Source organism: Lepus europaeus, unplaced genomic scaffold (genome assembly GCF_033115175.1).
Source record: "Lepus europaeus isolate LE1 unplaced genomic scaffold, mLepTim1.pri SCAFFOLD_152, whole genome shotgun sequence".
NCBI lineage: Eukaryota > Metazoa > Chordata > Mammalia > Lagomorpha > Leporidae > Lepus > Lepus europaeus.
In genome coordinates this window covers 201,087-215,126 of record NW_026909055.1, presented here as the reverse complement: position 1 = coordinate 215,126, position 14,040 = coordinate 201,087, and the positions used below count along the sequence as shown (strand labels likewise).

Genomic DNA, 14,040 nt, shown 5'->3' with positions numbered 1-14,040 from the left:
GGGCTTTATTGTTTTCAATATTTTTATCAGGGAACATTTCATTTTGTAGCGTAGACACTAATTGGTTCATCATGCGGACACCAGCTCTACACCTTCATATTTTCTTGGGAGAGAGCTAGAGGAACTGTGGGAAACACGATATTTATGTATGTGTAGATGACATTTAATGCACTTGCCTAACAAAAAGACTTTGCTTTTCTCCAAAACCATTTTTACTGTGATTTTCTCGGTCCATTGCATACGAATTCCACACCAGTTTGTCCGGATATGACTGGATGCAAACGGAGATATTCGGTTTTTTTTTTTGGCTAACTCAATCCCAGAAAATGCTACTGCCTCTGTGTTTGTGTTTTCCTGATATTATCCATGGATTTTATTGTTTTGATTGTTTTTTATCAGGGAACATTTAATTATTTGCTTGCAAACACTAATTGCTTCCACATGGAGACACCAGCTCTACACATTCGTATGTTCTATGGAGATAGCTAGAGGAACTGCCGTAAACAAACATGATATTTCTCTATGTATCGATGATATTTTATCTATATGCCTAATGGAAAGACTTTGCTGTTCTCCAAAACCATTTTTACTGTGATTTTCTCAGTCCATTGCATACGAATTCCACAGCAGTTTGTCCGGATATGACTGCATGAAACCGGAAATGTCCGGTAGTGTTTTCGATAACTGAATCCCAGATATTGCTAGAGCCTCGGTGTTTGTGTTTTCTAGATATTATCCATGGACTTTATTTTTTGAATGTTTTTTATCAGGGAACATTTAATTATTTGCTTGGGAACACTAATTGCCTCCACATGGAGACACCAGCTCTACACATTCGTAATGTCTAGGGAGATAGTTAGAGGAACTGTGGCAAACAAACATGACAATTCTGTTTGTATAGATGACATTTTATGCACTTGCCTAATGAAGTGACTTTCCTTTTCTCCAAAACCATTTTTACTGTGATTTTCTCAGTCCATTGAATATGAATTCCAAACCACTTTGTCTGGATATGACTGGATGAAACCAGAAATATCCGGTTGTGTTTCGGCTAACTCAATCGGAAATATTGCTACAGCCTCTGTGTTTGTGTTTTCTGGATATTATCGACGGGCTTTATTGTTTTCAATATTTTTATCAGGGAACATTTAATTTTGTACCGTAGTAACACTAATTGGTTCATCATGGGGACACCAGCTCTACACATTCGTATTTTCTGGGGAGAAACCTAGAGGAACTGTGGCAAACAAACATGATATTTCTGGTTGTCTAGATGACATTTTATGCACTTGCCTAATAAAAAGATTTTCCTTTTCTCCAAAACCATTTGTACTGTGATTTTCTCAGTCTATTGCATATGAATTCCACACCAATTTGTATGGATATGACTGGATGAAACCAGAAATATCTGCTTTTTTTATGGCTAACTCAATCCCACATATTGCTACAGCCTCTGTGTTTGTGTTTTCCGGATATTATCCATGGACTTTATTGTTTTGGATGTTTTTTATCAGGGAACATTTAATTTTGTGCTTGGAAACACTAATTGGTTCCAAATGGTGACACCAGCTCTACACATTCGTAATTTCTAGGGAGATAGCTAGAGGAACTGCGGCAAACAATCATGTTATTTCTGTTTTTATCGATGACATTTTATGCACTTGCCTAAAGAAAAGACTGCTTTTCTCCAAAATCATTTTTACTGTGATTTTCTCGGACCATTGCATACGAATTCCACACCACGTTGTCCCAATATGACTGGATGAAATCGGAAATATCCGGTTGTGTTTTCGCTAACTCAATGCGAAATATTGCTAGAGCCTCTGTGTTTGTGTATTCCTGATATTATCCACGGACTTTATTGTTTTCAATGTTTTTTTTAAGGGAACATTTAATTTTGTGCTTGGAAACACTAATTGGTTCCACATGGAGACACCAGCTCTGCATATTCGTATTATCTAGGGAGAAAGCTAGAGGACCTGCAGCAAATAAACATGATATTTCTGTTTGTCTAGATGACGTTTTATGCACTTTCCTAACAAAAAGATTTTGCTTCTCTCCAAAACCATTTTTACTGTGATTTTCTCGGTCGATTTTATACGAGTTCCACACCAGTTTGTCCGGATATGAGTGGATGAAACCGGAAATATCCGGTTTTGTTTTGGCTAACTCAATCTCAGATATTGCTACAGTCTCGGTGTTTGTTTTTTCCGGATATTATCCATGGACTTTACTGTTTTGAATGTTTTTTATTAGGGAACATTTAATTTTTTGCTTGGAAATACAAATTGGTTCGAAATGGAGACACCATCTCTACAAATTCGTGATTTCTAGGGAGATAGCTAGAGGAACTGCGGTAAACAAACATGATATTTCTGTTTGTCTAGATGACATTTTATCTATTTTCCTAAAGAAAAGACTTTGCTGTTCTCCAAAAATGTTTTTACTAGGATTTTCTCGGTCCATTGCATACAAATTCCAGACCAGTTTGTCCGCATATCACTGGAAGAAACAAGAAATATCCGGCTGTGTTTTGGCTAACTCAATCCGAAATATTGTGAAAGCCTCTGTGTTTGTCTTTTCTGGATATTATCGAAGGACTTTATTGTTTTGAATGTTTTTATCAGGGAACATTTCATTTTGTACCGTAGAAACACTAATAGATTCATCATGGGGACACCAGCTCTACACATTCGTATTTTCTTTGGAGAAAGCTAGAGGAACTGTGGAAAACATGATATTTATGTTTGTGTAGATGACATTTAATGCACTTGCCTAACGAAAATACTTTGCTTTTCTCCAAAACCTTTTTTACTGTGATTTTCTCGGTCCATTGCATACGAATTCCACACCATTTTGTCCGGATATAACTGGAAGAATCCAGAAATATCCGGTTGTGTTTTGGCTAACTCAATCCGAAATAATGTGAAAGCCTCTGTGTTTGTGTTTTCTGGATATTATCCATGGACTTTATTGTTTTGAATATTTTTTATCAGGGAAAATTTAATTTTTTGCTTGGAAACACAAATTGGTTCGAAATAGAGACACCATCTCTACAAATTCGTAATTTCTACGGAGATAGCTAGAGGAACTGTGCCAAACAAACATGATAATTCTGTTTGTATAGATGCCATTTTATGCACTTGCCTAATGAAGTGACTTTCCTTTTCTCCAAAACCATTTTTACTGTGATTTTCTCAGTCCATTGAATACGAACTCCAAACCACTTTGTCTGGATATGACTGGATGAAACCAGAAATATCCGGTTGTGTTTTGGCTACCTCAATCGGAAATATTGCTACAGCCCCTGTGTTTGTGTTTTCTGGATATTATCGATGGGCTTTATTGTTTTCAATATTTTTATCAGGGAACATTTAATTTTGTACCGTAGAAACACTAATTGGTTCATCATGGGGACACCAGCTCACATTCGTAATATCTAAGGAGATAGCTAGAGGAACTGCGGTAAACAAACATGATATTTCTGTATGTATCGATGATATTTTATCTATTTGCCTAACGAAAAGACTTTGCTGTTCTCCAAAGCCATTTTTACTGTGATTTTCTCAGTACATTGCATACGATTTCCACACCAGTTTGACCGGATATCACTCGATGAAACCGGAAATATCCGGTAGTGTTTTGCCTAACTCAATCCCACATATTGCTACAGCCTCTGTGTAAGTGTTTTCTGGATATTATCAATGGACTTTATTGTTTTCAATGTTTTTTTACCAGGGAACATTTTAATTTGAACTTGGATACAGTAATTGGTTCCACAAAGAGATACCAGCTCTGCACATTCATATTATCTAGGGACAACGCTAGAGGAACTGCGGCAATCAAACATGATATTTCTGTTTGTCTAGATGACATTTTATGCACTTGCCTAACAAAAAGACTTTGCTTTTCTCCAAAACCATGTTACTGTGATTTTCTTGGTCCATTGAATAGGAATTCCACAGGAGTTTCTCCAGATATGACTCTATGAAACCGGAAATATCCGATTTTGGTTTGTCTAACTCAATCCCAGATATTGCTACAGCCTCTGTGTTTCTTTTTTCTGGATATTATCAATGGACTTTATTGTATTGAATGTTTTTAATCGGGGAACATTTTATTTTGAGCTTCGATGCAGTAATTGGTTCCACATGGAGACACCAGCTCTACATATTCGTATTTTCTAGGAAGAAAGGTAGGGGAACTGACAAACAAACATGATATTTCTGTTTGTTTAGCTGACATTTTATCCACTTGCCTAATGAAAAGACTTTGTTTTTCTCCAAAACCATTTTTACTATGATTTTCTCGGTCCATTGCATAAGAATTCAAAACCACTTTGTCTGGATATCACTGGATGAAACCAGAAATATCCGGTTGTGTTTTGGCTTACTCAATCCGAAATATTGTGAAAGCCTCTGTGTTTGTTTTTTCTGGATATTATCGATGGAGTTTACTGTTTTGAATGTTTTTATCATGGAGGATTTCATTTTGTACCGTAGAAACACTAATTGGTTCATCCTGGGGACACCAGCTCTACACATTCGTATTTTCTGGGGAGAAAGCTAGAGGATCTGTGGTAAACAAACATGATATTTCTGTTTGTATCGATGACATTTTATGCACTTGCCTAATGAAAAGACTTTGCTTTTCTCCAAAACCATTTCTACTCTGATTTTATCAGTCCATTGCATACGAATTCCATGCCACTTTGTCTGGGTATGAGTGGATGAAACCAGAAATATCCGGTTGTGTTTTACTAACTCAATCCGAAATATTGTGAAAGCTTCTGTGTTTTTTGTTTTCTGGATATTATTGATGGACTTTATAGTTTTGAATGTTGTTTATCAGAGAACATGTAATTTTGTGCTGGGAAACACTTGATTCCACATTGAGACACCAGCTCTACACATTCTTATTTTCTAGGGAGAAAGCTAGAGGTAATGCGGCAAGGAACATGATATTACTGTTTGTAAGATGACATTTTATGCACTTGTCTAAAGAAAAGAATTTGCTTTTCTCCAAAACCGTTTTTACTGTGATTTTTCAGTCCATTATATACGAATTCCACACCACTTTGTCCAGATATGACTGGATTAATCCAGTAATATCCGGTTGAGTTTTGGCTAACTCAATCCCAGATATCGAAACAGCATCTGTGTTTGTGTTTTCTGGATATTATTAATGGACTTTATTGTTTTGAATGTTTTTATAAGGGAACGCTTAATTTTGTACCATAGAAACACTAATTGGTTCCACATGGAGACACCAGCTCTACACATTCATATTTTCTAGGAAGAAAGCTAGATGAACTGTGGCAAACACACATGATATTTCTGTTTGTATAGATGACATTTTAAGCACTTGCCCAATGAATAGACTTTGCTTTTCTCCAAAACGATTTTTACTGTGATTTTCTCAGTCCATTGCATACGAATTCCACACAAGTTTGTCCGGATATGCCTGGATGAAACCAGAAATATCCGGTTGTGTTTTTGGCTAACACAATCCCAGATATTGCTACAGGCTCTGTGATAATATTTTCCGGATATCATCGACAGACTTTATTGTTTTGAATGTTTTTTCTCAGGGAACATTTAATTTTGTACCATAGAAACACTAGTTGGTTCCACATGGAGACACCAGCTCTGCAAATTCGTATTCTCTAGGGAGAAATCTAGAGGAACTATGGCAAACAAAAATGATATTTCTGTTTGAATAGATAACATTTTATACACTTGCCTACCGAAAAGACTTTGCTTTTCTCCAAAACCATTTTTACTCTGATTTTATTGGTACATGGCATGCGAATTGCACACGACTTTCTCCAGATATGACTGAATTAAACCAAAATATCCGGTTGTGTTTCGGTTAACTGAATCCGAAATATTGTGAAAGCATCTGTGTTTGTGTTTCTGGATATTATTGATGGAATTATTGTTTTGAATGTTTTTTACAAGGGAACATTTAATTTTCTGCTCAGAAACTCTAATTGGTTCCACATAGAGTCACCAGCAGTACATATTCGTCTTTTCTAGGGAGAAAGCTAGAGGAACTGCTGCAAACAATCATGATATATCTGTTTGCATACATGACATTTTATGCACTTGCCTAAGGAAAGACTTTGCTTTTCTGAAAAATAATTTTTACTGTGATTTTCTCGATCCATTGTATATGAATTCAATACCACTTTGTCCGGATATGCATGGATGAAACCAGAAATATCCGGTTGTGTTTTGTCTAACTCAGTCCCAGATATTGTGACAGCCTCTGTGTTTGTGTTTTCTGGATAATATCGATGGTCTTTATCATTTTGAATGTTTTTTATCAGTGAACATTTAATTTTTTGCTTGAAACACTAATTGGTTCCACATGGAGATACAATCTCTACACATTCGTGTTTTCTAGGGAGAAAGCTAGAGGAACTGTCCAAAGAAACATGATATTTCTGTTTGTATAGATGACATTTTATGCACTTGCTTAATGAAAAGACTTTGCTGGCGGGCGCCGTGGCTCAACAGGCTAATCCTCCGCCTTGTGGCGCCAGCACACCGGGTTCTAGTCCCGGTCGGAGCACCGATCCTGTCCCGGTTGCCCCTCTTCCAGGCCAGCTCTCTGCTGTGGCCAGGGAGTGCAGTGGAGGATGGCCCAAGTGTTTGGGCTCTGCACCCCATGGGAGACCAGGACAAGCACCTGGCTCCTGCCATCAGAAAAGTGCGGTGTGCCGGCCGCTGCGCACTACCGCGGCGGCCATTGGAGGGTGAACCAACGGCAAACAGAAGACCTTTCTCTCTGTCTCTCTCTCCCTGTCCACTCTGCCTGTCAAAAATAAAAAAAAAAGAAAAGACTTTGCTTTTCTCCAAAACCGTATTTACTGTGATTTTTCAGTCTATTGTTTATGAATTCTACCCCAATTTGTCCGGATATGACTGGATGAACCCAGAAATATCCCGTTGTGTTTTGGCTAACTAAATCCCAGATATTGCGACACCATCTGTGTTTTTGTTTTCCGGATATTATTAATGGACTTTATTGTTTTGATTGTTTTTATCAGGAAACATTTATTTTTCCCTCATAGAAACACTAATTGGTACGACATGCAGACACCAGCTCTACACATTCATATTTTCTAGGAAGAAAGCTAGAGGAATTGCAGCAAACAAACATGATATTACTCTTTGTATAGATGACATTCTATGCACTTGCCTAAAGAAAAGAATTTGCTTTTCTCCAAAACCATTTTACTGTGATTTTCTCGGTCAATTGCATACAAATTCCTCACCGCATTGTCCAGATATGCCTGGATGAAACCAGAAATATCCGGTTGTGTTTTGGCTAACTCAAACGTTTTATGACGTTTTATGCACTTGCCAAACGAATAGACTTTGCTTTTCTCCAAACCATTTTACTGTGATTTTCTCGGTCCATTGCATAGGAATTCCATACCAGTTTGTCAGGATATGACTGGATGAAAACAGAAATATCCGGTTGTGTTTCGGCTAACTCAATCCCAGATACTGCTACAGCCTCTGTGGTTGTGTTTTCCGGATATTATCAACGGACTTTTTGTTTTGAATGTTTTTTATCATGGAACATTTAATATTATACTGTAGAATCACTACTTGACTCCACTTGGTTCACCAGCTCTACACATTCGTATTTTCTAGGGAGAAAGCTAGAGGAACTGCGGCAAACAAACATGATATTTCTGTTTGTATAGATGACATTTTATGCACTTGCCCAATGAATAGACTTTGCTTTTCTCCAAAACCATTTTACTGTGATTTATTCGGTCCATTGCATACGAATTCCACACCACTTTGTACAGATATGACTGGACGAAACCAGAATTATCTGGTTGTGTTTTGGCTAACTCAATCCCAGATATTGCTACAGGCACTGTGATAATATTTTCTGGATATTATCGACAGGCTTTATTGTTTTGAATGTTTTTATCAGGGAACATTTAATTTTGTCCGTAGAAACACTATTTGGTTCCACATGGAGAACCAGCTCTACACATTCATATTTTCTAGGGAGAAAACTGAAGGAACTGTGGCAAACAAACATGATATTTCTGTTTGAATAGATGACGTTTTATGCACTTGCCAAATGAATAGACTTTGCTTTTCTCCAAACCATTTTACTGTGCTTTTCTCGGTCCATTGCATAGGAATTCCATACCAGTTTGTCAGGATATGACTGGATGAAACCAGAAATATCCAGTTGTGTTTTGGCTAACTCAATCCCACATTTTGCGAGAGCCACTGTGTTTGTGTTTTCTGGATTTTATCGACGACTTTATTTTATTGGATGTTTTTTATCAAGGAACATTTAATTTTCTGCTTGGAAACACTATTTGGTTCCACATGGAGACACCAGCTCTGCACATTCGTATTTTGTAGGGACAAAGCAAGAGGAACTGCGGCAAACAACATGATATTTCCGTTTGTATAGGTGACATTTTATGCATTTGCCTGACGGAAATACTTTGCTTTTCTTCAAAAACTTTTTTACTGTGATGTTCCCGGTTGATTGCATACAAATTCCACATCACTTTTTCAGGATATGACTGGATGAAACCAGAAATATCCGTTTGTGTTTTGGCTAACAAAATCCCACATGTTGCGACAGTCTCTGTGTTTGTATTTTCTGGATATTATCGACGGACTTTATTGTTTTAAAAGTTTTTTATAAGGGAACATTGAATTTTGTGCTTGGAAACACTAATTGGTTCCACATGGAGACACCAGCTCTACACATTCGTATTGTCTAGGGAGAAAGCTAGAGTAACTACAGCAAGCAAACCTGATATTTCTGTTTGGATAGGTGACATTTTATGCACGTGCGTAACGAAAAACTTTGCTTTTCTTCAAAACCATTTTTACTGTGATGTTCCCAGTCCATTGCATATGAATTCCACACAACTTTGTCAGGACATGATAGGATGAAACCAGAAATATCCGGTTGTGTTTTGGCTAACTGAATCCCACATATTGCGACAGCCTCTGTGTTTGTGTTTTCTGGATATTATCGAGGAACTTTATTATTTTAAGTGTTTTTTATAAGGAAACATTTAATTTTGTGCTTGGATACACTAATTGGTTCCACATGGAGACACCGACTCTGCACATTCGTATTTTCTAGGGAGAAAGCAAGAGGAACTGCGGCAAACAAACATGATATTTCTGTTTGTATAGATGACATTTTATACACTTGCCTAACAGAAACACTTTGCTTTTCTCCAATACCATTTTTACTGCGATTGTCTGTGTCCATTGCATATGAATTCCACACCACTTTGTCCATATATGACTGGATGAAACCAGAAATATCCAATTGTGTTTTGCCTACCTCAATCCCACATCTTGCGACAGCCTCTGTGTTTGTGTTTTCTGGATATTATCCACGGACTTTATTGATTTAAATGTTTTTTATCAGGGAACATTGAATTTTGTGCTTGGAAACACTAATTGGTTCCACATGGATACACCAGCTCTATATATTCGTATTTTATAGGGAGAAAGCTAGAGGAACTGCGTCAAACAAACATGGTATTTCTGTTTGTGTAGGTGACATTTTATGCACTTGCCTTACGAAAAGACTTTGCTTTTCTCCAAAACCATTTTTACTGTGATTGTGTGTATTGTATACAAATTCCACACCACTTTGTCCGGATATGACTGGATGAAACCAGAAATATCCGGTTGTGTTTCGGCTCACTCAATGCCACATTTTGCGAGAGCCACTGTGTTTGTGTTTTCTGGATATTATCGACGGACTTTATTTTATTGAATGTTTATTATCAAGGAACATTTAATTTTGTGCTGGGAAACACTAGTTGACTCCACATGGAGATAACAGCTCTACACATTTGTATTTTGTAGGGAGAAAGCTCAAGGAACTGCAGGAAACACATGATATTTCTGTTTGTATAGATGACATTTCATGCACTTGCCTAACGGAAAGACTTTGCTTTTCTTCAAAACCATTTTTACTGTGATTGTTTGTGTCCATTGTATACGAATTCCACACCACTTTGTATGGATATGACTCGATGAAACCAGAAATATCCAGTTGTGTTTTGGCTAACTCAATCACACATATTGCGACAGCCTCTGTGTTTGTGTTTTCTGGATATTATTGGCAAACTTTATTGTTTTGAATTTTTTTTTTAAGGGAACATTTAATTTTGTGCTTGGAAACACTAACAGCTTCCACATGGAGACACCAGCTCCACACATTCATATTTTCTAGGGAGAAAGCTAGAGGAAGTGAGGAAAACACAGGGGGGGTGGTGCTGTGATGCGCCTGGTGGGCGGTCCTCACGCGCGTGCTGCTCTCCTTTTCTCGGGTCTCGGAAGTCGCTAGCTGTATTCGAGGCGGTGGCAGCGGGGAGCGAGTCCTTGTGGTCTAGATAAATCAGGAAAAATGTCTCTCTATCCATCTCTTGAAGACTTGAAGGTAGACAAAGTAATTCAGGCTCAGACTGCTTTTTCTGCAAACCCTGCCAACCCAGCAATTTTGTCAGAAGCTTCTGCTCCCATCTCTCAAGATGGAAATCTTTATCCTAAACTGTATCCGGAACTGTCTCAATACATGGGCCTGAGTTTAAATGAAGAAGAAATACATGCAAATCTGGTGATGGTCTCTGGAGCACCACTTCAGGGGCAGTTGGTAGCAAGACCTTCCAGTATGAACTATATGGTGGCTCCTGTAACTGGAAATGATGTTGGGATTCGCAGAGCAGAAATTAAACAAGGGATTCGTGAAGTCATTTTATGTAAGGATCAAGATGGAAAAATTGGACTCAGGCTTAAATCAATAGATAATGGTATATTTGTTCAGCTAGTCCAGGCAAATTCTCCAGCCTCATTGGTTGGTTTGAGATTTGGCGACCAGGTACTCCAGATCAATGGCGAAAACTGTGCAGGCTGGAGCTCTGATAAAGCTCACAAGGTGCTCAAACAGGCTTTTGGAGAGAAGATCACAATGACCATTCGTGACAGGCCTTTTGAGCGGACAATTACTATGCATAAGGACAGTACTGGAAACGTTGGCTTTATCTTTAAAAATGGGAAAGTAACATCCATAGTGAAAGATAGTTCTGCAGCCAGAAACGGTCTTCTCACGGAACATAACATCTGTGAGATCAACGGCCAGAACGTCATTGGATTGAAGGACTCTCAAATTGCAGACATACTATCAACATCTGGGACTGTAGTTACCGTCACAATCATGCCTGCTTTTATCTTTGAACATATTATTAAACGGATGGCGCCAAGCATTATGAAAAGCCTGATGGATCACACCATCCCTGAAGTTTAACAGTTAGGACACAATGGAAACAGCTGAGCGTCTCCAGTTTCCTTTCTCAACTACTTCTGTATTATGCACACGAAGCTTTCCCGGAGCCAGGGAGCATATGCTGCATGAGGACCTTCCCGTCTCACATTATGGCTGGGAATCTACTGGTTCATCTGATCTCCTCAGATTTCACGGTCGTTGTAGTCTTAGCCTGGTTTTACAGCTGTGAAACTTTCACAAGATTGACTGACTTTCCTAGAATAGTTTCTCTACTGGAAACCTGATGCTTTTCTAAGCCATTGTGACGAGGGTGATTGATGCCAGCTTAGCTTTGTATGAGAACCAGTTACCTTTCTTCTAGGTAATGAGTAGTGCTCTTCACGTCATTTTAGTTCTATGGTATATTTGCATTTTTAACAAGTACGTGATAGTACATTTAGAGTGATGGCCTTTGGTAGGTTTTTTTCTCCCTCTGTATGTATGTAAACACCAATTAGGTAATGCTGGTTTCATTCCATGTAAGCATTATACAGTTTATGTAGGTTATAAGAGATTATGATGATTGTCATTAAATTTTAACTACCTTCACTAATATGCTTCAACTGTCGCCTTAACTATGCTAAGCTCTAGAACAAAAGCCAAAATATAATTATTGCTGCCTTCCTAAAACTCAAGATGTAGTTCTGTATTAAACTGAAATGTGCACTAGCCCAAAAGAGGTTAATAGTACTTTCTGAGCTATAGCATAGCTGCTTGGTTGTATTTGACATTTTCTAGTCATCACGTAACAGAAATATCTTCTCCAAGTTGCCAGTACTGCTTCCTGAGAAACAAAGCGCTATATATTTAATGTAAAATTTCTTATACGAAACAGGATGAACTATTTCATTTGTAGATTAAGTAGAATAATACTAATTTTGCCATCTGAATGTTAAAATTATGTAACCTACCTACTTAGGAAAAATGTTTTCCTGGTAATTTGTTCTATTTCCTGACTCTTGCCTGCAAACAAAGTGACAGTGACACTTTATTTTTTTTTTTTCTGTTTTGGTTTATGCCTATCCTAATTAAACATGTATAAAGTGAAAAAAAAAAGGAAGTGCGGAAAACAAACATGATATTTCGATTTGTATAGATGACATGTTATGCACTTGCCTAATGTAAAGACTTTGCTTTTCTCCAAAACCATTTGTACTGTGATTTTCTTGGTCCATTGCATATGAATTCCACACCACTTTGTCCGGATATGACTGCATGCAACCAGAAATATCCGGTTGTATTTTGGCTAACTCAATCCCACATGTTGCGACAGCCTCTGTGTTTGTGTCTTCTGGATATTATGGACAGACTTTATTATTTTGAATGTTTTTTCTCAGGGAACATTTAATTTTGTGCTTGGAAACACTAATTGGTTCCACATGGAGACACCAGCTCTACACATTCGTATTTTCTAGGGAGAAAGCTAGATGAACTGCGGCAAACAAACATGATATTTCTGTTTGTATAGGTGACATTTTATGCACTTGCTAAATGGAAACACTTTGCTTTTCTCCACTACCATTTTTACTGTGATTGTCTGTGTCAATTGCATACGAGTTCCACACCACTTTGTCAGGATACGACTGGATGAAACCAGAAATATCAGCCTGTGTTTTGGCTAACTCAATCCCACATGTTGCGACAGCCTCTGTGTTTGTGTTTTCCAGATATTATCGATGGACTTTATTGTTTTGAATGTTTTTATCAGGGAACATTTAATTTTGTTTTGGGAAACACTAATTGGTTCCACATGTAGACACCAGCTCTACACATTTGTATTTTGTAGGGAGAAAGCTCGAGGAACTGCGGCAAACAAACATGATATTTCTGTTTTTATACGTGACATTTTATGCACTTGCCTAACGAAAACACTTTGCTTTTCTTTAAAACCATTTTCACAGTGATTTTCTCGGTCCATTACATACAAATTCCACACCAGTTTTTGCGGATATGACTGGATGAAACCGGATATAACCAGTTGTGATTTGGCTAACTCAATCCCAGATATTGCTACAGCCTCTGTGTTTGTGTTTTCCGGATATTATCCACGGACTTTATTGTTTTGAATGTTTTCTATCAGGGAACATTTAATTTTGTGCTTGGAAACACCAATTGGTTCCACATGGAGACACCAGCTCTACATATTTGTATTTTCTAAGGAGAAAGCTAGAGGAACTGCGGCAAACAAACAGGATATTTCTGTTTGTATCGATGACATTTTATGCACTTGCCTAACGAAAAGACTTTGCTTTTCTCCAAAACCATTTTTACTGTGATTTTCTCGATCCATTCCATATGAATTCCACACGACTTTCTCCGGATATGCTGACTGAAACCAGAAATATCCGGTTGTGTTTTGGCTTACTAAGTCCGAAATATTGCTAACAACCTCTGTGTTTGTGTTTTCTGGATATTATCAATGGACTTTATTGTTTTGAATGTTTTTATCAGGGAACATATAATTTTGTACCGTAGAAACACTAATAGGTTCATCATGGGGACACCAGCTCTACACATTCGTATTTTCTTGGGAGAAAGCTAGAGGAACTGCGGCAAACATACATGATATTTATGTTTGTGTAGATGACATTTCATGCACTTGCCAAACGAAACGACTTTGCTTTTCTCCAAAACCATGTTTACTTTGATTTCCTCGGTCCATTGCATAGGAATTACACAACAGTTTGTCCAGAT

General features: G+C 37.7%; 1 protein-coding gene across 1 annotated transcript; it reads left to right on the top strand.

The window, feature by feature from the left end:
- The first annotated feature begins 10,402 nt into the window (after nt 1-10,402).
- On the top strand, nt 10,403-11,443 carry LOC133754537 (syntenin-1). The gene has a single exon (XM_062184982.1). It carries the CDS (start codon nt 10,432-10,434, stop codon nt 11,326-11,328), a length of 897 nt encoding a protein of 298 aa, XP_062040966.1. The 5' UTR covers nt 10,403-10,431; the 3' UTR covers nt 11,329-11,443.
- The last annotated feature ends 2,597 nt before the right edge of the window (nt 11,444-14,040 follow it).